The 24,601-nt window shown below is 41.9% G+C and overlaps 1 protein-coding gene across 1 annotated transcript in view; it reads right to left on the reverse strand.

The window, feature by feature from the left end:
• Positions 1-8,375: 8,375 nt before the first annotated feature.
• sptbn4a (spectrin, beta, non-erythrocytic 4a) overlaps positions 8,376-24,601 on the reverse strand; it is a 28,180-nt gene continuing 11,954 nt past the window's right edge. The window contains exons 3-21 of the mRNA XM_053230665.1: positions 22,440-22,775; positions 21,476-21,721; positions 20,879-20,968; positions 20,242-20,520; positions 19,932-20,062; positions 18,795-18,999; positions 18,449-18,694; positions 18,178-18,312; positions 14,287-14,531; positions 13,927-14,065; positions 13,731-13,815; positions 13,320-13,507; positions 11,315-12,234; positions 10,588-10,648; positions 9,994-10,247; positions 9,693-9,863; positions 9,125-9,167; positions 8,583-8,944; positions 8,376-8,448 (exon numbers count right to left, since the gene is read on the reverse strand). Coding sequence (XP_053086640.1) covers positions 8,376-8,448; positions 8,583-8,944; positions 9,125-9,167; positions 9,693-9,863; positions 9,994-10,247; positions 10,588-10,648; positions 11,315-12,234; positions 13,320-13,507; positions 13,731-13,815; positions 13,927-14,065; positions 14,287-14,531; positions 18,178-18,312; positions 18,449-18,694; positions 18,795-18,999; positions 19,932-20,062; positions 20,242-20,520; positions 20,879-20,968; positions 21,476-21,721; positions 22,440-22,775 — 4,209 coding nt within the window. The remainder of the gene's footprint in view (positions 8,449-8,582; positions 8,945-9,124; positions 9,168-9,692; positions 9,864-9,993; positions 10,248-10,587; positions 10,649-11,314; positions 12,235-13,319; positions 13,508-13,730; positions 13,816-13,926; positions 14,066-14,286; positions 14,532-18,177; positions 18,313-18,448; positions 18,695-18,794; positions 19,000-19,931; positions 20,063-20,241; positions 20,521-20,878; positions 20,969-21,475; positions 21,722-22,439; positions 22,776-24,601) is intronic.

Here is a 24,601-nt window from a genome sequence, read left to right on the forward strand (position 1 = left end):
CACACACTCACAGGAAGTACAACAATACACTGTACTACAGCAGTATGCTTTATAAAGTATCAACTATGTAGACTAACACACACACACACACACACACACACACAGAAAGTACAACAATACACTGTACTACAACAGTATGATTTATAAAGTATCAACTATGTAGACTAACACACACACACACACTCACAGAAAGTACAACAATACACTGTACTACAGCAGTATGCTTTATAAAGTATCAACTATGTAGACTAACACACACACACACACACACAGAAAGTACAACAATACACTGTACTACAACAGTATGCTTTATAAAGTATCAACTATGTAGACTAACACACACACACACACACTCACATGAAGTACAACAATACACTGTACTACAGCAGTATGCTTTATAAAGTATCAACTATGTAGACTAACACACACACACACACACACACACACAGGAAGTACAACAATACACTGTACTACAGCAGTATGCTTTATAAAGTATCAGCTATGTAGACTAACACACACACACACACACACAGAAAGTACAACAATACACTGTACTACAACAGTATGCTTTATAAAGTATCAACTATGTAGACTAACACACACACACACACACACACACACACAGGAAGTAAAACAATACACTGTACTACAGCAGTATGCTTTATAAAGTATCAACTATGTAGACTAACACACACACACACACACACACACACACAGGAAGTAAAACAATACACTGTACTACAGCAGTATGCTTTATAAAGTATCAACTATGTAGACTAACACACACACACACACACACACACACACACTCACAGAAAGTAAAACAATACACTGTACTACAACATAATGCTTTATAAAGTATCAACTATGTAGACTAACACACACACACACACACACACACACACACAGGAAGTAAAACAATACACTGTACTACAGCAGTATGCTTTATAAAGTATCAGCTATGTAGACTAACACACACACACACACACACACACACACAGGAAGTAAAACAATACACTGTACTACAGCAGTATGTTTTATAAAGTATCAGCTATGTAGACTAACACACACACACACACACACACACACACAGGAAGTAAAACAATACACTGTACTACAGCAGTATGCTTTATAAAGTATCAGCTATGTAGACTAACACACACACACACACACACACTCACAGAAAGTAAAACAATACACTGTACTACAACATAATGCTTTATAAAGTTTCAACTATGTAGACTAACACACACACACACACACACACACACAGGAAGTAAAACAATACACTGTACTACAGCAGTATGCTTTATAAAGTATCAGCTATGTAGACTAACACACACACACACACACACACACACACAGGAAGTAAAACAATACACTGTACTACAGCAGTATGTTTTATAAAGTATCAGCTATGTAGACTAACACACACACACACACACACACACACACAGGAAGTAAAACAATACACTACTACAGCAGTATGCTTTATAAAGTATCAGCTATGTAGACTAACACACACACACACACACACACACACACACACACACAGGAAGTAAAACAATACACTGTACTACAGCAGTATGTTTTATAAAGTATCAACTATGTAGACTAACACACACACACACACACACACTCACAGAAAGTAAAACAATACACTGTACTACAACATAATGCTTTATAAAGTATCAACTATGTAGACTAACACACACACACACACACACACACACAGGAAGTAAAACAATACACTGTACTACAGCAGTATGCTTTATAAAGTATCAGCTATGTAGACTAACACACACACACACACACACACACACACACAGGAAGTAAAACAATACACTGTACTACAGCAGTATGCTTTATAAAGTATCAGCTATGTAGACTAACACACACACACACACACACACACACACAGGAAGTAAAACAATACACTGTACTACAGCAGTATGTTTTATAAAGTATCAGCTATGTAGACTAACACACACACACACACACACACACACACACAGGAAGTAAAACAATACACTGTACTACAGCAGTATGTTTTATAAAGTATCAGCTATGTAGACTAACACAGAGAGAGAGAATAAATATTAACCTATAGATCCATAAGAAACGCTTCATACAGATAATCAGGGGTTTTTTCAGAGCCGCTCTGTCAGGTCTCATGCAGGACGTCCCAGAGGTTTTTGGAGTTGATTGGACACGACTCTTCCTCTGACCCTTCAGAGCAGCTGGATTAGCTTCATGCCTTTCCATTGCAAACAGCACTGCATCCTTCCTCTGCAAATATCTCACACAGCTTCGAGATCATCAGGATAAGACATGACTCTGATGTTTTTTTTAAACTGTAAAGACATTTGACGTGCAGTGTGTTAAATACTGTATGTGTGTTAGTGTTAATGTTATGGCATTTCTGCTGAATAACGCTTATGGAAGGTGTTTACTCTAGAGCTCTTCACTCCTTATTTTGCTGATTGCAGACTCTAAATAAATAAAGACTCACTAAATAAAGCTGAATCAGACAAATTAAGTTGTAGTTCTTATATTCCTGATTTTTACTGAAAACCTGATTCTATTATCTGTTTGATTTTACTCCTCACCATGACAAATACAAATGCTCCACCCACCTGAATAAACACTCCCACTCCCACAGCATTCACCTTTTCCGTGGTCCAAGCTGTGAGTCAGACGTTTCCTCTATTCGAGTAGAATGAAGAACAATAACTGTATCAAGGCCAGGCGCATCTGACGAGTCTAACAAGCAAAATCAGCACTGACCTGTTTCACCAGTCATATCAGGGAGTGATAAAGCGGAGAGCGAACGCAGTGGAAGACCTCATCCTCTTCCTCTTTTTTCGCAGTGACACATTCCAGTAGGACAATGGACCTTAAAGTAATAGCATGTATAACTGTTCATATTCATAATCATATGAAATTTAACTGTATGGCATATACACTCATACACTGATGTGTGTTTGTGTTTCATATGGTGATATGTTCATCTTATTGGATTAAGGATTTATTTTATATTCAATTCAATTCAATTTTATTTGTATAGCGCTTTTAACAATGAACATTGTCTCAAAGCAGCTTTACAGAACATAAGAAACAAAAAGCATGCAAACAGAAACAAAAACATGCAAACAGTCCTAGATGTTAGACAAACACTCCAGTCGTGAAAGTGTGTGTGTCATGATATGTTAATATAATATAATATCTATACATTTGTAGTTGTAGCAGTCAATTAAGTCAATCTGGGGTTCACACTCTTTCTCTTTTTCTTATTATCATTATTTTCTTTTTCTTCTAAAACCTTATTTTAAAACTAAAAGAATCTTCTAGAGCATTGTGATGGAATTGCACCATGTAAATCTAATCCCATCCAAATAGGGCTTATGACCCAAGTTTTTTCATGTTTTAATTCATAGTTTTCTGTTTTATCCATGAGATATGATGTTCAATACGTTTGACACATCTAATGCCGTAACCCTACTGTGTGTATCATGGCCAGGATCGAGCTAAGTGAAGAGAATCTGACTCTAGATCAGCTTAAAGGTGAATTCGGTTTATATTTTTCCAGTCCAATCAGCATCAATACGCACACACATCCCCTGAATTTAGTTATTGTTATTACTCCAAAATGAATAAATAATTAATATATGCATATGTGCGTGTGTTATAATTATGATCGAAGTGTTTTTTCACATGACCCAAATAAAGACTCGACACCATGGTAATATTTACAACTCTGTAATGAGTCCAGCAGACTACCGGTACATAATGTTTTAATGACACATCTCAGTTAATACACATTATCTGCATTACCCTTTCTCATCATCATCATCATCATCGTCATCATAATCACCAGTCCTTTTTGCTGGGGGTCGAGCCCCTTTGGATAAACATGCACAGCTGTTGCATAGGAATCTCCACTATGTTCTCATTCATGCAACGTATTAGTGGTTTTCTTCTACGTTCCTTGTGAGAAATGGTTTATTTCAATCAGATAAAGGTGCGCGTGCCCGCAATCTCCGCTTTGTCCATGATGTCCGGGGGCACACGCGTATCTCGGCCACGTATAAACAAACCCGTGGTGGCCATGTCTCGTTGTACAGCAGCAAACAGAAAATACGAACATGTAAGTGCGGTGAGGTCAAGCTCGGCGATGATACAGGGCCGAAAAAGTGGCAAACCGAGACCTTCTTACTGTCCCTGTCTGTGTGTCAGAGAGAACTTTCTAATAAAGTTCCTCTAGAATGTTCTGGAGCTTGGAAGCAGTGAGCATCGCTGCCCTCTTGTGGTGGAACTACAAGTATCTGTGGTTACTCTTGAAGAGCTTGGTGGGGAGGTGGGGTGTTGGTTCAGAGACACTGCAGCCGAGAAGTCATCTCCAAATCATCTAGGTGGCGTGATATTGTGCTTTTTTGACGATGACCCCAACATCAGGCGAGAAGGGCACAGTCCGGATTCTGTAGCATCTCTTGGTTCAAAACAGACATGATGTAAAATGACGTGGTGTTGAAATATCTGACAAAGGATTCTGAGTACAGAGCCATGATCATCAAATTCATTAACAACCTGCAAAACATGTCTTTAGGATCGATACGTGCTCTACGTTTGTGCTCTCAGAGTGCACTTAAAGGTAAAGCCTCGATCAAGGGCACTCGGAGAGAAGCGAACTAACTACACATGGAACCTTGTGAATGTGCTGTGATGGGTAAAGCGGGTGGCCTACATTTCACACTGGTCTCTTTGCCAGGATTTGAGATCTTATTCTGTCTTTCTCCGCTTGCTCTCTCTCTCTCTCTCTCTCTCTCTCTCCCACAGTGTCTCTCGCATGTTCTATCTCTCTGCAGGAGAAACAGGGCTGTTCTCCAGAGCCTAGATCAGTGACATACTGATTCTCCTTCAGTGTCATGTACATTTCTTACACACACACACACACACACACACACACGACAGCGCTCGTCTCAGAGCTAGCTTTAAGCGGTGAAGGAAGACTGACCCCAGATCAGGTCTGTATGAGATAACAGTGTGTTAATCTCATCAGTGCTCGATGTCTTACCCTACATTCACACTAGCATTACCGTTGGAGTGTAGTGACCTCTGCTGTTGTCACTTCTAGGCGTGGCTTGAAAATCACGGTAAGAAATTGTTATAGCTATAACAAGTTAAAAGAAAATTAAATAACACACTAATCAGTGTGAAAACCGTTATTTGCGTCGTACTAGCTTCAAACTCAGCTTGGATTTGCAAAGCAGGCTAACTGTACTTGCTACGTACACTCACTGGAGGCACTAACAATCTCTGCTGCTTCCTTCCAAGCTTTATTTTTCTTCATAAAGTCTCTATACACATTTAATGAGAGGTTTGTTTATGACAGGACAAGACCAAACCACGGTTATAGGTTTTTCTTCCATTTTTGCAAACCAAACTGAAAATGGGAACTGAAGAAACATCGGACCACCAGCTCCATAGGACTGGCCCGAGGAATCATTCAAGCCTATCATTTGGATTTGTTGCTTTACAGCGTCAGTCCTAATTTGCATAGAATTGAGAAAATCGCCAGTTTGTCGCTTGCTAGTATGAATGTAGGTTCAGGAATTTTACATTCAGTTAACAATAGTGTGACAAACGCCATTTTGTGATGAAAACATGACAAAATAGAAACAATTTCAGTAAGGATGTTACTGATGCAGTAAAAACCCAACAACACACTTGGCACCCCATATGGTGAGAAAACAGATACGGGTACTTTTGGATGTTTGTGCAGGTCAATAAATAAAAACACAGATGCTCCTTCAGACGGTACGAACGCATCTCAAACACAGCAACACTGTTTGGGAACGATTAGGAGTTTGACGTGTTGCTTGGTGACATCACGGATCATTAAATATAAAAGTGGTTACTTTTATGGCACATAAGGCTACGACTAAATAAAAAAAACAATCAAAGCACAACCACACGACGCCACGTCTATCAGCAAGTAAAAGTGCAGATGTGAGAGTATTTTTTGTTGTTGTTTTTATCATCACAGACATGATCAGCATTTGGGCTTTAAATACTTGCTTTTAAAAGTACAAAATTTTTCCACAATGAAAACCTGGAAGACGAAAAAAAAAAAAAAAAACGCTAAGTGCGGACGGAGATATTAGAAAAAACAGCCGAGCTTGACCTCCAAACACAGAGAGTGACGAGCGAACATTCAGAGCGTAGACACTTTGCAACACCATCACTGAGGTTAACCGAGAGTGTATATGCCTATAAAACACACACTCTGTGATGGTGCTGCTGTGCGGTGTGGTGTGAATATTCTGCCTTAGTGAGGTGGCTGGTCTGATTTTTCACTCTGAAAGTGCGAATCGAGTGATGAACGGGTTCCTGTCATATGTGTGTTCATATGTGTGTGTGTGTGTGTGTGTGTACGCCATGGGTCTACAAAGGCTACGTCAATGCACGTTGAGCGCCATAGAGTCAGAAACCACTTTAGGCGAGTAATACATTTTGTTTAGCTCATTATATTTCTGCTGATTAATAAAAAGTAAATGAAAGTTTGGCTTAATTCAGTGTAGCTTGTAGAAGTCGTGTTTACTATTATATATATACAAATATATTTATAGATATGTATAGATATATACAAGGTCTTTAATAGCATAACAACGTCACAAACACCCTACCTCCGATCTTAACTAATCGTTCACTAATCGTTTTACAATCAAATGGTGACGAGAGATGACGTCAGGACCGAACCCTCTGTGTTCCTTCGATGTTTAGAGTAAAATCCTAACAATTAATTTTCACATAATAGCCTAAGGAATACAGATTATGTGGACGGATTCTTTTCAAACGCACTCACACTGCAGTCCATACGTCTGTAATGTGAAGTATTTATAAAAACTGAACATGGTTAAAGGAATAAAACTGTAATTGCTGTGATGCGAGGTGATGTGATGATTAAGGCTTTTACGCCATGCTGGTTTGTGCAGAAACATTTCTAAATAAATGTTCCCTTTATGACTGACAGAACAATCTTCCCCTTTAACCCCTTAGACATGTTCAGAGCGTGATGTTTGCTTCTTTAGTATTGCACTGGAGTTACAAGGGTAATATAGCTAACAAGCAAGAAAAGTGTTACATGTTCACATGGGGAAAGTTCCTTGTATTCAGAGTCGGGTTACGCACACGCTTAAGTCAATTTTCTGAGCTCCACATTCAGATTATTAAAATCACTTAAGAAGAAAATAACATGATTGTAACATATTGCGATGTATTTGAAAAGTTACTGAGACAGTTTAACAATGAAACATATGAATTCAGCAGAAACTTCCTCAGCTTATAAAATAGCACTTGATCCAGTACATCCTGTTATCTAGCTTTTTATTTTACATATATATATATATATATATATATATATATATATATATATATATATATATATATATATACACATATATATTGTGCACTGACAGTTAATTCTGCACACAACTTAATGAAGTTTATGAAATAATATGGTGTGCACTCACTACTTTACGCTTTTTTATCCAACAATTTAAATGTGCACAATTATATTGTGACTATTTATATAAGCCAGAGAGTCTTTTTTTCCTGAACTTTCACACATTTTTATTAAAAATTCTCACTCGATTCAAGTTTATATGTCTATATTATTTATGTGCTGACTTGTTCTGGAGATACTGGGGTTTGGTAACTTTGGTAATGATGGATTGTGAATTGAGAGCCATGGGTTTAGATGATTTGGTGGTGATTAACTCTAAACTAGAGGCTGTAATTTTGGTTACTTGTTACCTACGTTAGCCTCGTAGCTCTGGTACAAAATCGAAGAAGCAAACTGCAGACACTGAACATATCCTGAATGATCGACTACTTTTTTGGAGTAACTGTGTACAGGAAACTGTGATTATTTCAGGGATTACCTCTAGAAGCTCTTACTGAAGATGAATGAATGTTTCTTTACTATGATTTGCTACTGAAGCAGGGTTACGATGTGGACCTAATTAGTGGAGAGTATAAAGTGTGTGTGGTTCCACATGTGAGTGTGTCCGCATGACGCTCCTTTCATTTCTAATCCTGAGTGTCTTCAGGTTTCCCAGAGGCATACACACACTTTCTCACTATCTCCTGCTTTTACACACACACACACACACACACACACACACACACACGGGGAAGGGGGCGAATATGAATCAGATATTAAATCACCTACTGCATACATCCTATTGCTTTCGTTAAAAAGGCTTTTCAGATATCTAGGGGACGTTTTTGTCTTTGTTTACTAATTTTAGGACAAGATTAATTCCTACGCTTTTGCAGACGCTCTCTTTGGACGCTGTGTTCACAGGAAAACCTCACCAGCGTGTCATCGGGGTGACGGAGAAGAAAAAGTGCTCATTCTTCTCCTCACCTCCACTCTTGGTGGATCTATGGAAAGATGGATGGATGGATTGATGAGCAGGGGGTATCATTTACTTTTCCCCGAGGTGCTCGAACCCCTGGAACTCCGATCTCCCCTCTCCCTCTCCCTTTCCCTCTCCCTTTCCCTCTCCCTTTCCCTCTCCCTCTCTCTGTCTCCTCTTTCTCCTCTGTCTCCTCTTTCTCCTCTCTCTCCTCTCTCTCCTCTTTCTCTCCTCTCCCTCTCTCCTCTCTCCTTCTCTCCTCTCTCCCTCCCTCGTCGCTCCATCCTGTCTCTCTCCAACGTGTCCCTCTTTTCTGAGCTTTCGGAGCTTTTCTCCCCCTCTCGCTTGTCCGATCGATCCGAGCGTTCCGACTTCTCCGATGGCTCCGCCCCCTCGGAGCGCTCCTTGCGTTCTGATTTGTCGGGGTCGGTGGAGGAGGTGGTGGGTTTCTCCCACTTGGCAATCTCCTCAATCTCACTCAGGCTGGCGTTTATGCTGTTCACCCAACGCTTCAGGTCCTCCTGCACACACACACACACACACACACAGAGTCAGTAATAAAGGTATATGTAGGTAGTTTCCAGAGAAACAAGATGGGCAAAATGAAGAACTTTTCTTTTTCCAGAAACTTTTTTTTTTAATACTTTATATTGCATCTAGCTCTTTCTGCTGTAAATGTGATGGAGCATCATTAATCTCACCTCGTCTTTGGCCAGGAAGATATAGTCCCCGTCGGTTTCACTCCTGCAGTGGGTCAAAACAACACACAACTCACGTCATCTCTAGTTAAAGATAAAGTCAGCATTTCTTGCTGTAATGTTAGTTTTTTCATGACCCTCAAAGCTGATTGGTTAACCTTGGAGAAGCTTAGCACTGCACAGCTCAGTAGTTTAACCCACCTGATTTAACTCATCAGTTTATTAGTGAGGAATTCATGAGCTCAGTTTGGTGTGTGTTTGGCACTCTCGATCTAAAGGATTTAATTTGAATTTAAAGGACATGATTGGACCTTCAGGACCATGTGTTGCTTTAAGAACAAAAGCACATATATACATATATATATATATATATATATATATATATATATATATATATACACAACAGAGTAATATTGATTATTTTGTTTTTCTAATATGCAATATTAATAAATAATGTACCACATAAAATTGAATCAGGATTTTTTGATGTGTATAGATGGAGCTTTTTCTTTTGATTTATCTCAGGCTTAATGTGTGACTCAAACATAAACTCATTTTGTGTGAGTCTTACCTCAAGATGAAGACGTTCTTCTTCTTCTTGTAGCCGTTGGTGGTGTCGAAGGTACAGATGGCTAGGTTGAGGAGCGGCTCGTCGTTGTATGGGGTCGTTGTGTTCCTGGCGTCCTTATAGAAGCCGATCTCGCCTTTGTTGAGTACGCAGTACAGATTCACCCACGACTTGCTGCAAATGGAGAAGAACGCACGCCATTAGCTATGTGTCCAGAACAACGAAGGTTTCACTCTCTGTGGGTTTCCATTTTACCACCCAAACAAAGAGTGGGCTAACTGACTTATTAGCATGTTAGCAGCACCTGTTGGGGCTCTTTTCCTTGCCCTCCTCTTCGTGTTTGCGGTACAGGAAGCCCTCCTGGTGAACGGTATGCGTGGGCGGCTGTGGCGTGCTCGGCGCACTCTGAGCCGGTGCTGACCGTGACCGCCGCGTCTCCTCGGGTTCTTTGGGACGCGGTCGTCGGCGTGGTTTTGGTCGATCACGAGCTCGAGGCCGGTCAAGACGGGAGACAGGGGCGGAGAGACTGCTGGGAGGACGATACACCTCTCCCCTTGCCTGAGAGACAGAGAGATTTAATAAAAGCAGGAAAAAAGAGAAATTAGTAGGAATAGGAATAGGAATTAGAGTGAGACAGGTCAGAATGAGTACATGTACTCAATAACACAACAAAACTCTGAATTTATATCCCTTTCAAATGAATGCTAGGAGTGAACTGGCTAACATTCCAAACTATCTGCGTAGTAGTCTGCAGGTTGTCGTTCCTTTTCTAGAGACTGAGTTGTAGGATCAGTGAGTTTTCCCACTGAACAATGTTGGAATGAGGTGTTTTAGAGGAAGGAAAGCAGTGTGTATTGGGTTTTGCTTGTGTTATAGTGAATGAAGCATCAGTACTCACATGGCATGCTTCTCTCTCCTGCACCTGTTCAACAATCTCAGCCATGGTGGAGCGTTTTTCCCTACAACAGCAAGAGAGAGAGACACAAACACACGAGTACACATTTTACGATGTTTTAAAATGAATCAATAATATAAAAGACAGATCAGGTGTCACACATCCCTCCATTTCTTATTACACTCCCAAGCAAACCAGAATCCATGTAAGAATCTTCATCTGGTCTTTAGTTTGCAAAACACAATTAACCTGAATTCCACCTGGCTTTCTATTCACCACATGTGCTCACTACGTAGGGTCTAACATAATGGTGATGTGGATCCTACGCAGTGTACTATACATTTTCAGTGTGTTTTCTGTTTGCTCTTTTTTGATTAAAAAACTTGATTGAAAATGTTATCAATCAACATTCTCATTTTGCTAAGGAAAAAATATTGGCCCCCTGGCTTTGCTTGGATTATTATGTAAAAAAACTCGCTCAACACTTCACCCAGTGAGGTAGACCGGTGACAGCGTCACAATATGGATTCACTTTTTAAATACAAATATATACCTGTTTATTTTATTACGTGTCAAAAAAATTTACTAAGATTAGTCATTTTCTCTTATTGATCACAAATCCATACATACCCATAATTCACAGTTACAGTCATGCAAATGCATACACACCCTTTGTAATAAACACTAATGTAATAAAAGATGTGCGCAAGCACACACATTCTCGCCTTACCCTGTCTGCTTCTTGTCTGACCCTTCTTTCCCCGACTCCTGGTCACTGGAGTCCTGTTTCTGAAGTCTGTGCCTGCCGCTGCCCTCATGCTCACTGGACGACTGGCGCTCTAGTCTGCGCCGCTGGTGCCTCTCCTGGCGCACGATCATGGGCAGCTCATTGAGCCGCGCCTGGATCTCCTGCTCACTGGAGGTGTGGCGCCCGAGCCGGTACTCCCTCTCCCTGCGCAGATGGTCCATCTGTGGGTCTGAGCGGCTGCCGCGAGGGTCCCTCTGTAGCCGCCCGTGGAGCAGCTCCAGGGATGCCTCGGTGCCCGGTGGCACACCCACTGGGACCAGGTGCCCAGCATGGGCCTCCAGCAGAGGACCTACAGCCTTGTGCATGTGGTTGATCCTGGGCTGAAAGTCAGCTTTGAGCTGCTGCCAGGCAAATGCGGTCTTGGGTTCAGTCACACCCATAGCACTGAGGGGGTTCAGGCCATTAGCTCCTGTGACACCCTGTTGGTTTAATCCAGTGTAGCTGGAGCTGTCTGAACCTAACATGCCAACTTGGTTTAGGCCAGTGTAACTCGAGCTGTCCCCCCCAAAAACACCCTGTTGGTTTAACCCAGTTTGACTGGAGCTGTTTGTGCCCAACGCCCCGACTTGTTGGTTGAGCCTGTGGTAGGGGGAGCCATTCATGACTGGAGAATAGGGATTCAGTGCGGAACCGAGCCTCTGGGCAAAAGTGTGTGGGGTATGTGTAAGGTCTGGACCAGATTTGGGCTCATGGAGCATGTCCTGCAGAGGGCTCCGGAAAAGAGATGAGGAAGAGGAGGACGAGGAAGAGCTGGGCACCAGGCAGGACAGAGGAAACATCTGTCTGTTGAGGAGAGACGAGGTGGTGGAGTGCTTGATTTGCTCTTCTTTCAATTTCTCTGCCTAGAAGTGGCACACATTACAAGGATACATTAAAAGACAGATAAATGATTGAAAGAACAGATAGATATAAAGATAAATAATATAATGCATATTAATTTGATGGTATTAACAGGTAGATAATTATTCAGCATCGGTGTTGCAAAATGTTGCGTCCTCTACCCCCTGCTATACCCACTCTATACCAATCACTGTGTTTCAAATGACTCATCTGTCAAGCTGATTAAGTTCGCTGATGATGTTACTTCTACTGGCAGTGAGTCAAACCACCACCAGGAAGTAAACCAACTGATGTGGCTGCTGTAACCTTGAGCTGAAAACCCCTAAAGCCACAAAAATGCTCGGTGACTTCTGGAAAAATCTCCTCTCAGTCTGCATTTCTTTAACAATCCAGCATTCAGTACTGTTACCTCAGTAACTGTTATATCAGATGCACTGTTGCATCTCCAGTAGAAAATGAATACTTCTCTCATCAGTAAGAAGGTTCGGCACCTGATCTAGTCCATGTTAGTTCTTTGTGCATGGTGTATTATCAACTCTACTGTTTTAAAGAAAATTCTTCCAGATTTTCAAAGATGAAATTATACTTGATTGTAGAGGATTGTAGAAGGATGAATACCAATAAACAATGGATGGATTGATAGATAGGTCAGTGGATAGATGGTAGAATATAGATAGATATATGGCTGGATGAGTGAATGGATGGATGGATGGGTATATGAAAAGGTAAATGATGGGTCAGTGGATAGATGGATGGATTAATGGAAGAACAAGTAGATGGCTGAACACGTGGATAGATCAGTGAATTGGTGGATGGATGGATGGATGAGTCAGTGGATGGATGGTAGAAAGATATATAGATGGATGGATGGATGAGTGAATGGATGGACTTATAGATGGATATATGAACAGGTAAATGATAAGTCATAGGATGGATGGTGGATAGATATGTATATGGATAAATGGATTGATGGATAGATGAACAAGTGGATGGATGGAGGAATAGATGTACGATTAGACAGACTGATATATAGATTGACACAGTAGCAGAAGGTAAACAGTGTTTTATTGGTTGTTGCCATGCCAACCTGTCGTAAGGAGCTGAAGTGCTCCTTCCACGTAGATGCCGCCTTACGGAACGCTTCATGTCGGCGAATCAGCTGCTCCACCTCGTCGGCCCCGCCCTCTGCCTCACCACCGCTGCTCAGTGACTCCTTGGTCGTGTGCCATGTCCCTTCAGGCTTGCTTGTTTGTGCAGACTGTAGCCGCTGCTGCACTGTAGATGCAAACAACATTAAATAATGTTAGTATGATGCCTTTTCAGGATGATGTACTTATTTTTCAGTTCTTAGTCAGATCTTTTTTAAAGCTTTATTTTGATTGTAGTGTAAAATATAAACTGGATTTATGGGTGCAAAAAGCGAGCTGTAAGGGTCTTCGTGCTGCATTTACCACACCAGGCTGCAGTAACGAAATTATCAGCATGAGGATTTGCTTACTGCGCTGGAGTTTCTCCCAGTGATGCTCCCACTTATCATTCAGATCTTTCTGCTTCACCATCACATACTCCAACTTCTCCTTCACCTACACGCATGAGGGAGCGACAGAGAGAACAACACAGGAACGATGGAGAGAAATGAAGACACTGGTTTTTGTGTGTGTGTCTGTGTCTGTGTGTGTGTGTGTGTTCTATACCTCCTCAGCTGCAGGATTGTGTGCTGCGAGCAGCATCTTGCCCATCTCCACACAGTGCATGAAACTCTTGCTTTTGCTCTCCATTTTACTCTTCAGGTTTTGGTGCTGGGAGATCATGCACTCCAGAGTGGCCACGTCCCTGAGATACACAAACACACACACAAATACACATTCGCACACACAGCCCATAATAAAACAAGAAGAAGATGACTTTGTAGATGAGTTTGTTACTCTCTCTCTTCATATACAAGCATTTAATCAATAGAGATTGTAAGAACTATGGAAGTCAAGTGTGTATAAAGTTAATAAAATCTCCTAGATGATAAAATTGTTTGTGTTTGTGAATGTAATGATTCGTACCGTGCATCCTCGACCGGGCCGATTTGTCCCATGATCCCATCTGTCCACATGCTGAGCTCACGCACCATGGCAAAGAACTGGATTTTGTCTGTCACGGTGGTAACCTGCACACGGCTGCCCTCACACGCCACGAGGAGCTCCTTCCACGCATGCATCACTTCCTGCTCACGGACCAAGATGGTGTCGGCCTTCTCGCCAGCGTAGATTGCACGGAGCTGAGACGCATTCTCTTGCAGTTGACGCACCTGATCAGGTCAAAATACAAAATCTTCATCATAAATACATTTTTGGGTAAAAAACTATAATAAAGAGAATTATATAACTGAGTGCTAGTATAACATTTGCAAACCTAAACTTTCTAGTGTGACTATGGCTACAGTAAGTTAATGAGATAATAATAAGATTTGTGTGTAATAAAACGTCTGCCATACAAGTCCCTGTGAATGAGATGTTACCATGGAAATGATAACTTATTAAAATGAGTGCATTAATATAAACCTGTGATTTGCAGCTGCACTACTGTTAGAGCTGCTGTTATTGATACTGAATCATCACCTTCTGATTAATCAGAATTGAGAATTTATCAACACATATGAAGTCTATTAATTATAAAATACAATAAGTTACTGAAATGAGAATGTATTAGATTAGAAAGAGTGTATTAGAGTGCAGCAGAGAGTATCAGAGTGTATTAGAGTGTATTAGAGTGTAGCAGAGTGTATTAGAGTGTATTAGAGTGTAGCAGAGTGTATTAGAGTGTAGCAGAGTGTAGCAGAGTGTACTAGAGTGTATTAGAGTGTATTAGAGTGTATCAGAGTGTATTAGAGTGTATTAGAGTGTAGCAGAGTGTATTAGAGTGTATTAGAGTGTATTAGAGTGTAGCAGAGTGTATTAGAGTGTAGCAGAGTGTAGCAGAGTGTATTAGAGTGTAGCAGAGTGTATTAGAGTGTATTAGAGTGTATTAGAGTGTAGCAGAGTGTATTAGAGTGTAGCAGAGTGTATTAGAGTGTATTAGAGTGTAGCAGAGTGTATTAGAGTGTATTAGAGTGTATTAGAGTGTATTAGAGAGTATCAGAGTGTAGCAGAGTGTAGCAGAGTGTATTAGAGTGTAGCAGAGTGTAGCAGAGTGTATTAGAGTGTAGCAGAGTGTAGCAGAGTGTACTAGAGTGTATTAGAGTGTAGCAGAGTGTACTAGAGTGTATTAGAGTGTAGCAGAGTGTAGCAGAGTGTATTAGAGTGTATCAGAGTGTATCAGAGTGTACTGGAGTGTAGCAGAGTGTATTAGAGTGTAGCAGAGTGTATTAGAGTGTATTAGAGTGTATTAGAGTGTATCAGAGTGTATTAGAGTGTAGCAGAGTGTAGCAGAGTGTAGCAGAGTGTATTAGAGTGTATCAGAGTGTATCAGAGTGTACTGGAGTGTAGCAGAGTGTATTAGAGTGTAGCAGAGTGTATCAGAGTGTATCAGAGTGTATTAGAGTGTAGCAGAGTGTATTAGAGTGTATCAGAGTGTACTAGAGTGTATTAGAGTGTAGCAGAGTGTATTAGAGTGTATTAGAGTGTAGCAGAGTGTATCAGAGTGTACTGGAGTGTATTAGAGTGTATCAGAGTGTATTAGAGTGTATTAGAGTGTAGCAGAGTGTATTAGAGTGTATTAGAGTGTAGCAGAATGTATTAGAGTGTATTAGAGTGTAGCAGAGTGTATCAGAGTGTACTGGAGTGTAGCAGAGTGTATTAGAGTGTATCAGAGTGTATTAGAGTGTATTAGAGTGTAGCAGAGTGTATTAGAGTGTATTAGAGTGTATTAGAGTGTAGCAGAGTGTATTAGAGTGTAGCAGAGTGTATTAGAGTGTATTAGAGTGTAGCAGAGTGTATTAGAGTGTAGCAGAGTGTATTAGAGTGTATTAGAGAGTATCAGAGTGTAGCAGAGTGTAGCAGAGTGTATTAGAGTGTAGCAGAGTGTAGCAGAGTGTATTAGAGTGTAGCAGAGTGTAGCAGAGTGTACTAGAGTGTATTAGAGTGTAGCAGAGTGTACTAGAGTGTATTAGAGTGTAGCAGAGTGTAGCAGAGTGTATTAGAGTGTATCAGAGTGTATCAGAGTGTACTGGAGTGTAGCAGAGTGTATTAGAGTGTAGCAGAGTGTATTAGAGTGTATTAGAGTGTATTAGAGTGTATCAGAGTGTATTAGAGTGTAGCAGAGTGTAGCAGAGTGTAGCAGAGTGTATTAGAGTGTATCAGAGTGTATCAGAGTGTACTGGAGTGTAGCAGAGTGTATTAGAGTGTAGCAGAGTGTATCAGAGTGTATCAGAGTGTATTAGAGTGTAGCAGAGTGTATTAGAGTGTATCAGAGTGTACTAGAGTGTATTAGAGTGTAGCAGAGTGTATTAGAGTGTATTAGAGTGTAGCAGAGTGTATCAGAGTGTACTGGAGTGTATTAGAGTGTATCAGAGTGTATTAGAGTGTATTAGAGTGTAGCAGAGTGTATTAGAGTGTATTAGAGTGTAGCAGAATGTATTAGAGTGTATTAGAGTGTAGCAGAGTGTATCAGAGTGTACTGGAGTGTAGCAGAGTGTATTAGAGTGTATCAGAGTGTATTAGAGTGTATTAGAGTGTAGCAGAGTGTATTAGAGTGTATTAGAGTGTATTAGAGTGTAGCAGAGTGTATTAGAGTGTAGCAGAGTGTAGCAGAGTGTATTAGAGTGTATCAGAGTGTATCAGAGTGTACTGGAGTGTAGCAGAGTGTATTAGAGTGTACTGGAGTGTAGCAGAGTGTATCAGAGTGTATTAGAGTGTATTAGAGTGTAGCAGAGTGTATTAGAGTGTATTAGAGTGTAGCAGAGTGTATTAGAGTGTATCAGAGTGTATTAGAGTGTAGCAGAGTGTAGCAGAGTGTATTAGAGTGTATCAGAGTGTATCAGAGTGTATTAGAGTGTAGCAGAGTGTATTAGAGTGTAGCAGAGTGTATCAGAGTGTATTAGAGTGTATTAGAGTGTAGCAGAGTGTAGCAGAGTGTATTAGAGTGTAGCAGAGTGTATCAGAGTGTACTGGAGTGTAGCAGAGTGTATTAGAGTGTACTGGAGTGTAGCAGAGTGTATCAGAGTGTATTAGAGTGTATTAGAGTGTAGCAGAGTGTATTAGAGTGTATTAGAGTGTAGCAGAGTGTATCAGAGTGTACTGGAGTGTAGCAGAGTGTATTAGAGTGTACTGGAGTGTAGCAGAGTGTATTAGAGTGTATCAGAGTGTATTAGAGTGTATTAGAGTGTAGCAGAGTGTATTAGAGTGTATTAGAGTGTAGCAGAGTGTATCAGAGTGTAATAGAGTGTATCAGAGTGTATTAGAGTGTATTAGAGTGTATCAGAGTGTATTAGAGTGTATTAGAGTGTAGCAGAGTGTAATAGAGTGTATCAGAGTGTATTAGAGTGTATTAGAGTGTATCAGAGTGTATTAGAGTGTATTAGAGTGTAGCAGAGTGTATTAGAGTGTAGCAGAGTGTATCAGAGTGTATCAGAGTGTACTGGAGTGTAGCAGAGTGTATTAGAGTGTACTGGAGTGTAGCAAAGTGTAGCAGAGTGTATTAGAGTGTACTGGAGTGTAGCAAAGTGTAGCAGAGTGTATTAGAGTGTACTGGAGTGTAGCAAAGTGTAGCAGAGTGTATTAGAGTGTACTGGAGTGTAGCAGAGTGTAGCAGAGTGTATTAGAGTGTACTGGAGTGTAGCAGAGTGTAGCAGAGTGTAGCAGAGTGTATTAGAATAGATTGTGAATGGGAAATTCCCAATGGTCACATTTGGATTCCCGCACATCAGTAGCACTGGCTGCTGGCAGGTGTTGACAGTGTGTGCATGTGTGTGTGTGTGTGTGTATGTGTGTGTGTGTGTATGTGTGTGTGTTTCTCACCTGTGTGACAAGCAGCTGCAGAGAGTGTTCAAAGGAGTGTAGCAGTCTCTGTAGTGTGCCGGGGTTGGCGGTGCTGACCTGACACGAACGCACCTCTGGTAACTGCCTCATCTTCCCCTCAATCTGCAACAGCACCTAAACACACACACACACACACACACACACACACACAAATGTAAGACAGTAATGTGGCGTTAATTAAAAAAACAGGGATGTGTGTGTGTGTGTGTGTGTGTGGCTGGGTTTGAGCATTAGTGAACTATGTTTCAACCTCCTGGCAGTTGGTGAAGAACTTGTGGAGCTGGTGTGAGGCAGCGAGCATCTGTGCTCTGGTCTCCATCAGCTCCTGCAGGTCGGCCCATGACTCATTCAGGCCGTCCTTCCACTCGGCGATGGTGGCAGCATCTGCGTGGCCGCAGTCGATCATCTCGTTCACCATCTTGTTCACCGAGTCCATCTGCCTCTGACCTGCGGTGCTCGTTTCGGCCCGAAACTCGGTGAACCTCTCCTGCAGCGCCTGCACACAGCCAGCTCATCACTCTCAAGATCATGGAGCAATAAACTCAAAGATTAGCTCATTAAGACATACTGTATGAGTGTATGTGAGTGTGACTGACCGTGACGTGCTCCAGGTCCTGGCCGAGCTCAGTGGAGCTGGCTACAGCCTCTCTCTCAGAGATCCACTTCTCCAGAGCCTCCACCTCCTTCTTCAGCTGGTAGAGCCAGTACTGCTGCTCCAGCTTGGTCTTCTTCTGCTCCACCAGGTCCTTCAGGGAGACGTAGAGCCGGTCGATGTGCGCCTGCTGCTTAGTGATCTGCTCACTGAAGAGAGGAACCAACGGTTTGCTTTGATTTAGAGTCTCATTAATGTTAGTAATTACAGAAATGTTACATAAAGGATGAAGAGTTTACGTGTTCAGGTGTGTAAACATGAGTAAACAGCCCATTTTTAAAGGTTTGAAGGACTTATAAAAGTTTAAATGTGTGTTTAACTATTCTGGTGTGTAAAGGACCAATTACTTATTCAAGGCTTCAAGGGAATGTTTATCTGCTTGAGGTTTTTAAAGGGTGTTTATTTACTTAAAATGTTTGAAAAGGGCCAGTCCAGGTGTTTACACGACTGTTTACCTGTTCAGAGAGTTGTTTACCTGTTGTGGTCTCTAAAGGGGTATTTACCTTTTCAGGTGTTTAAAGGGGAGTTACCTTTTCAGGTGTTTAAAGGGGAGTTGCCTTTTCAGGTGTTTAAAGGGGTATTTACCTTTTCAGGTGTTTAAAGGGGTATTTACCTTTTCAGGTGTTTAAAGGGGTATTTACCTTTTCAGGTGTTTAAAGGGGTATTTACCTTTTCAGGTGTTTAAAGAGTATTTACCTTTTCAGGTGTTTAAAGGGGTATTTACCTTTTCAGGTGTTTAAAGGGGAGTTACCTTTTCAGGTGTTTAAAGGGGTATTTACCTTTTCAGGTGTTTAAAGGGGAGTTACCTTTTCAGGTGTTTAAAGGGGTATTTACCTTTTCAGGTGTTTAAAGGGGAGTTACCTTTTCAGGTGTTTAAAGGGGTATTTACCTTTTCAGGTGTTTAAAGAGTATTTACCTTTTCAGGTGTTTAAAGGGTATTTACCTTTTCAGGTGTTTAATGAGTCATTTACCTTTTTAGGTGTTTAAAGGGGAGTTTACATGTTGTAGTCTTTAAAGCGAGTTACCTGTTCCGGTGTTTAAAGGAGTGTTTACTTGTTCCGGTGTTTAAAGGAGTGTTTACCTGTCAGGGTGTCCCAGCTCCAACATGCGGCGGCACTGCTGTGACAGGAAGCCCACAGTCTCTGCGTAATTCTCCACCTTCTGCTCTAAAGCCAACTGCTCCTTCAGTAGCCTTAATGTGCTCGCTTCATCCTGCAGAGACACGGAGAGCGACAGACACCACACCATGAAGAAATGATGAAAAAGGTTTTTATAACAGCAAAAATTTAATATTTATTTAGCAAATGTAAAATTTTTTGGTACATAATATATAAGGTGAAAATGTAATGTCTTATAAACGAATGTTACTCTATAGTAGGTGATGTTCTTACGTGGCCATTCTCCTCATTGAGAACGTGAAGCTTTTGCCCACTGAGCCATGACTCCGCCTTCGCTGCCTCTGTGTAGTATTGCTGGGCATGGCTTACTGCATCCAGCATCACTGTACGACGCTCTACCTCCACCTGTAGCACCTCCCACAGCTGCCTCACATGCATCGCTCCCTCTCTGATGATCTCCACCTCAGGAGTGCGAAGGGCGGCGACTGCCTCGGCTCTCTCCAGCACCTCCTCGACACGCCCCTTTCTGGCCTGCATCTCCATCTGCAAAGCCTGTGTGACCAATCACAAAACACACACATGCCGGGAAATCAAGTGAACTACAACCAAACCATTGAGCTGCACCACTGTGTTTCAGACAAACCTTTTATATAAAAATAACAATTAACGACTGACTCTTATCTTTAGTTTATTGACATGTTGTAGTTTGGGCAGTTAAAATGGTTCTGAAACACTTAGGACATCTAAACTCATGTTCTTCTACGTTTAAGATTTAAAGTAGGTAACAGTGTGACAGGAGAATGTAATAAATGTGCTGCAGTAGTGAGTTGCACCAGAAATCACATGTGAGTAATTGGTCTTTAAAAAAAACACAGTTTATTTGTCCTGAGTTGATTTCGGAGAATCTGACCTCGTGGTTTTTAACAAGCTGCTGAACGCTCTGTATATTGGTGCCGTATTCCGTAGAGGAGGCCAACGGTAATCGCTCCTGAATCCACACCTGTAAAGAGAAAAGAGAGAAATAGAGAAATATCAGAGACAGAGACAAGATGAAATGTTATGTTTTAAACGCATCGGCACAAGCGGTGTGAATCCGAATATAACCTCCATGTATCAACCACCCAATTATAAAGTTGGCTACAAAGTATGCTACGCTCGCTAGGTTAGCTCTCACTTGCTAAGTCACTTTTTTAAAACAGCCCTGTCCACTTTTCATTGAAAAGGGAAGCTTGCAAACTGACCAGTTATTTAGACTTTCTGCTGCCCAAAAGACCAACATAAGTTCCATTAGAAAGAAATCCAAGATTTCTGAATTATATCAAGTTTGTAACAAAATGGAAATATCACGTTACACATCTATCACTTTAAGTGATAGTCAATCATCCAATGAAAGCATGTATTCACTGAAGTAGTAGTACTAGTAAGAGCATTCAAGAAGCAAAGTTGCTGCATTGTTGATAAAGTGAAAATGGACAGAACGAGAATCAAAAGGCCCAGAGAGGCTTACGATCTCGTCTTCCAGGTCCTGCGTGACTTGGTGCATTTCTTTGGAGGCCAGAAGGATTCGCCTCCTTTCTTTCAGGGGCTCAATCAGACGCACAATTCGTGTCTCAGCCACGCCCCCTGAGCCCTGGACCTCGATACCCATTGGTCCACGGTGCAGCATGTCGACTCCGTCTGCATCACTCTGTCCGCTAATGTCGGAATTCAGCTGCATCAAACCAGGATAGAGCTGCATCTGAGCTTCCATTGACTGAGAGAGAGAGAGAGAGAGAGCGAGAGAGAGAAAGCTAGAATTTAGTCTAGCAAGTGACCAGATGTTTTGATTTTAAATCCTACAAGCCACCATTCATTGTTAGCTACATTAGCCCCATAGTTCCAGTGTAAAACTAAAATAGCAAAACCTCAGACATCAAACGTTGCAGCTCATCTACAACATCTGGGGTAAAAATGTGTAAATACAAACATAGCATAGAGTGTATAGTATAGCACAGCATAGTATAGTATACATAATGCACATGGTATGGTGCAGTATCGTATAGTGTAGCATACATAGCATACATGGTATATTATAGTAAAGTATAGTATTAAGAATACATGGTATGTTTTGGTATGGTATGGTATAGTATAGTATAGTATAGTATAGTCTAGTATAGTATATTGTAGTATGGTATGGTAGGATGTAGTGTAATATAGTATAGTATACATAGTATCCATAGGGTATATGGTATAATATGGCATAGTATAGTGTACATAGTGTACCTGGTATGGTATTTTGTAGTACAGTATGATATACATAGTGTGCATGGTATGTATTGTATGGTATAGTATAGTATAATGTACATACAGAACTGCCATCATTGCTAACAACGAAATTGCTAGCAGCCAGAGAGACAAAACACACCTGTGTGTGTGTGTGTGTGTGTGTGTGTGTGTGTGTGTGACTGAGTGTGTGCTCATGTGCTTCACACCTGTATCCTTTGCAGCTGCTGGCTAAATGTGGTTCGAGGGCTCAGGATGGCAGCGCTGGCCGAGGGGCTGGTGTGTGTGGAGTACGCTGCGTGTGAGGATTGTGAGGAGTGTGACGAATGTGGTGGCTCGTCTTGGAGCATGCTGAGGTGCTTGTCCAGATCCAAAAGGCTGTGCGGTGGAACATCTGTGGTTCTGTGGTTCTGTGTCTCGAACAGCTGGCGAGCTTTGGCCTTGGTGGTGCTCTCCAGATGTGTCCAGCATTCCCTCATCTCCTTCAGCTTCTGGTGCACGACGGGCCCAAGCTCAGGCTGCTCCTCGATCAGCTCCTTGCCCTCCTACACAGACACACACACACACACACACACACACACACACACACACAGAGTCAGTGCTGTATTGAGACTACCACTACCACCCAAAATAATTTGTGGTCAGTGTTGCTTCCTTTCCATTGAGAGACAATACAGAGGGGTGCCAATACTTTCTGCAGCGCAACTGATGGGCAAGAATATATAGTATAAACAGGATATAGAGTATATTTATAGTAATTAAAGTAATATATGTTGATCACCATCCTACTCCACTAGTGTGTGTGCGTGTGTGTGTGCGTGCGTGCGTGAGTGTGTGTGTGTGGGTGTGTGTGTGTGTGTGTGTGAAAATGATCAAAATGGAACGAGATCAAAGCAGAGTGTCCGTCTCTATAGAGCCATGGCTCATTTCCAGATACCTAAAATAGGACGGACACACACACACACACACACACTCTTAGCTGGATAACACAGAATCCTTCTCATTGAGCCCCCAAATATGTGAAACACTGAACACGTAAATAAAGACAATCTCTGTCTCTCCATCTCTCTCTTTCACTGTCTCTCTCTGTCTCTCTCCCTGTCTTTCTGTCTCTCTCTGTCTCTCTCCCTGTCTTTCTGTCTCTCGCTCTCACTGTCTCTTTCTCTGTCTCTCCATCTCACTCTCTATCTGTCTCTCCACCTCGCTCTCACTATCTCTCTCTCTGTCTCTCACCCTCTCTCTGTCTCTCACTCTCACTCTCTCTCGGTCTCTCCATCTCTCTCTTTCACTGTCTCTCTCTGTCTCTCTCCCTGTCTTTCTGTCTCTTTCTCTGTCTCTCCATCTCACTCTCTATCTGTCTCTCCACCTCACTCTCCCTGTCTCTTTCTCTGTCTCTCCATCTCACTCTCTATCTGTCTCTCCACCTCACTCTCCCTGTCTCTCTCTGTCTCTCCATCTCACTCTCTATCTGTCTCTCCACCTCGCTCTCCCTCTCTCTCTCTCTGTCTCTCCACCTCGCTCTCCCTGTCTCTCTCTCTCTGTCTCTCCATCTCACTCTCTCTCTGTCTCTCCACCTCGCTCTCACTATCTCTCTCTCTGTCTCTCACTCTCTCTCTGTCTCTCACTCTCACTCGGTCTCTCCATCTCTCTCTCACTGTCTCTGCATCTCACTCTCACTCTCTCGGTCTCTCCATCTCTCTCTTTCACTGTCTCTCTCTGTCTCTCTCCCTGTCTTTCTGTCTCTCTCTCACTGTCTCTGCATCTCGCTCTAACTGTCTCTCTCTCTGTCTCTCCATCTCACTCTCTCTCTGTCTCTCACTCTCACTCGGTCTCTCCATCTCTCTCTCACTGTCTCTGCATCTCACTCTCACTGTCACTCTCACTGTCTCTCCATCTCTCTCTTTCACTGTCTCTCTCTGTCTCTCTCCCTGTCTTTCTGTCTCTCTCTCCCTGTCTCTGCATCTCGCTCTCACTGTCTCTCTCTGTCTCTCCATCTCACTCTCACTCTCTCTTGGTCTCTCCATCTCTCTCTCACTGTCTCTCTCGCTGTCTCTCTCTCTGTCTCTCCATCTGTCTCTCCATCTCACTCTCACTGTCTCTCTCTCTCTGTCTCTCACTCTCACTCTCTCTCGGTCTCTCCATCTCTCTCTCACTGTCTCTCTCACTGTCTCTCAATCTCTCTCTCTCCATCTCTCTCACAATCTCTCCACCTCTCTGCCTCTCTCTGTTTTTCTTTGTCTCTTTTTCTACATCCTTCTCTCTCTTTCTCCCTGTCTCACTCTGTCTCTCTCTCTCTCTCTCTCTCTCTCCCTCTCTCTCTCTCTAGAATTTATCACTCGCCCCACTGGAGAAGCATCTTGGCCAAATGTGT

The sequence above is a fragment of the Pangasianodon hypophthalmus genome, chromosome 27 (genome assembly GCF_027358585.1).
Source record: "Pangasianodon hypophthalmus isolate fPanHyp1 chromosome 27, fPanHyp1.pri, whole genome shotgun sequence".
NCBI classification, from domain to species: Eukaryota; Metazoa; Chordata; class Actinopteri; order Siluriformes; family Pangasiidae; genus Pangasianodon; species Pangasianodon hypophthalmus.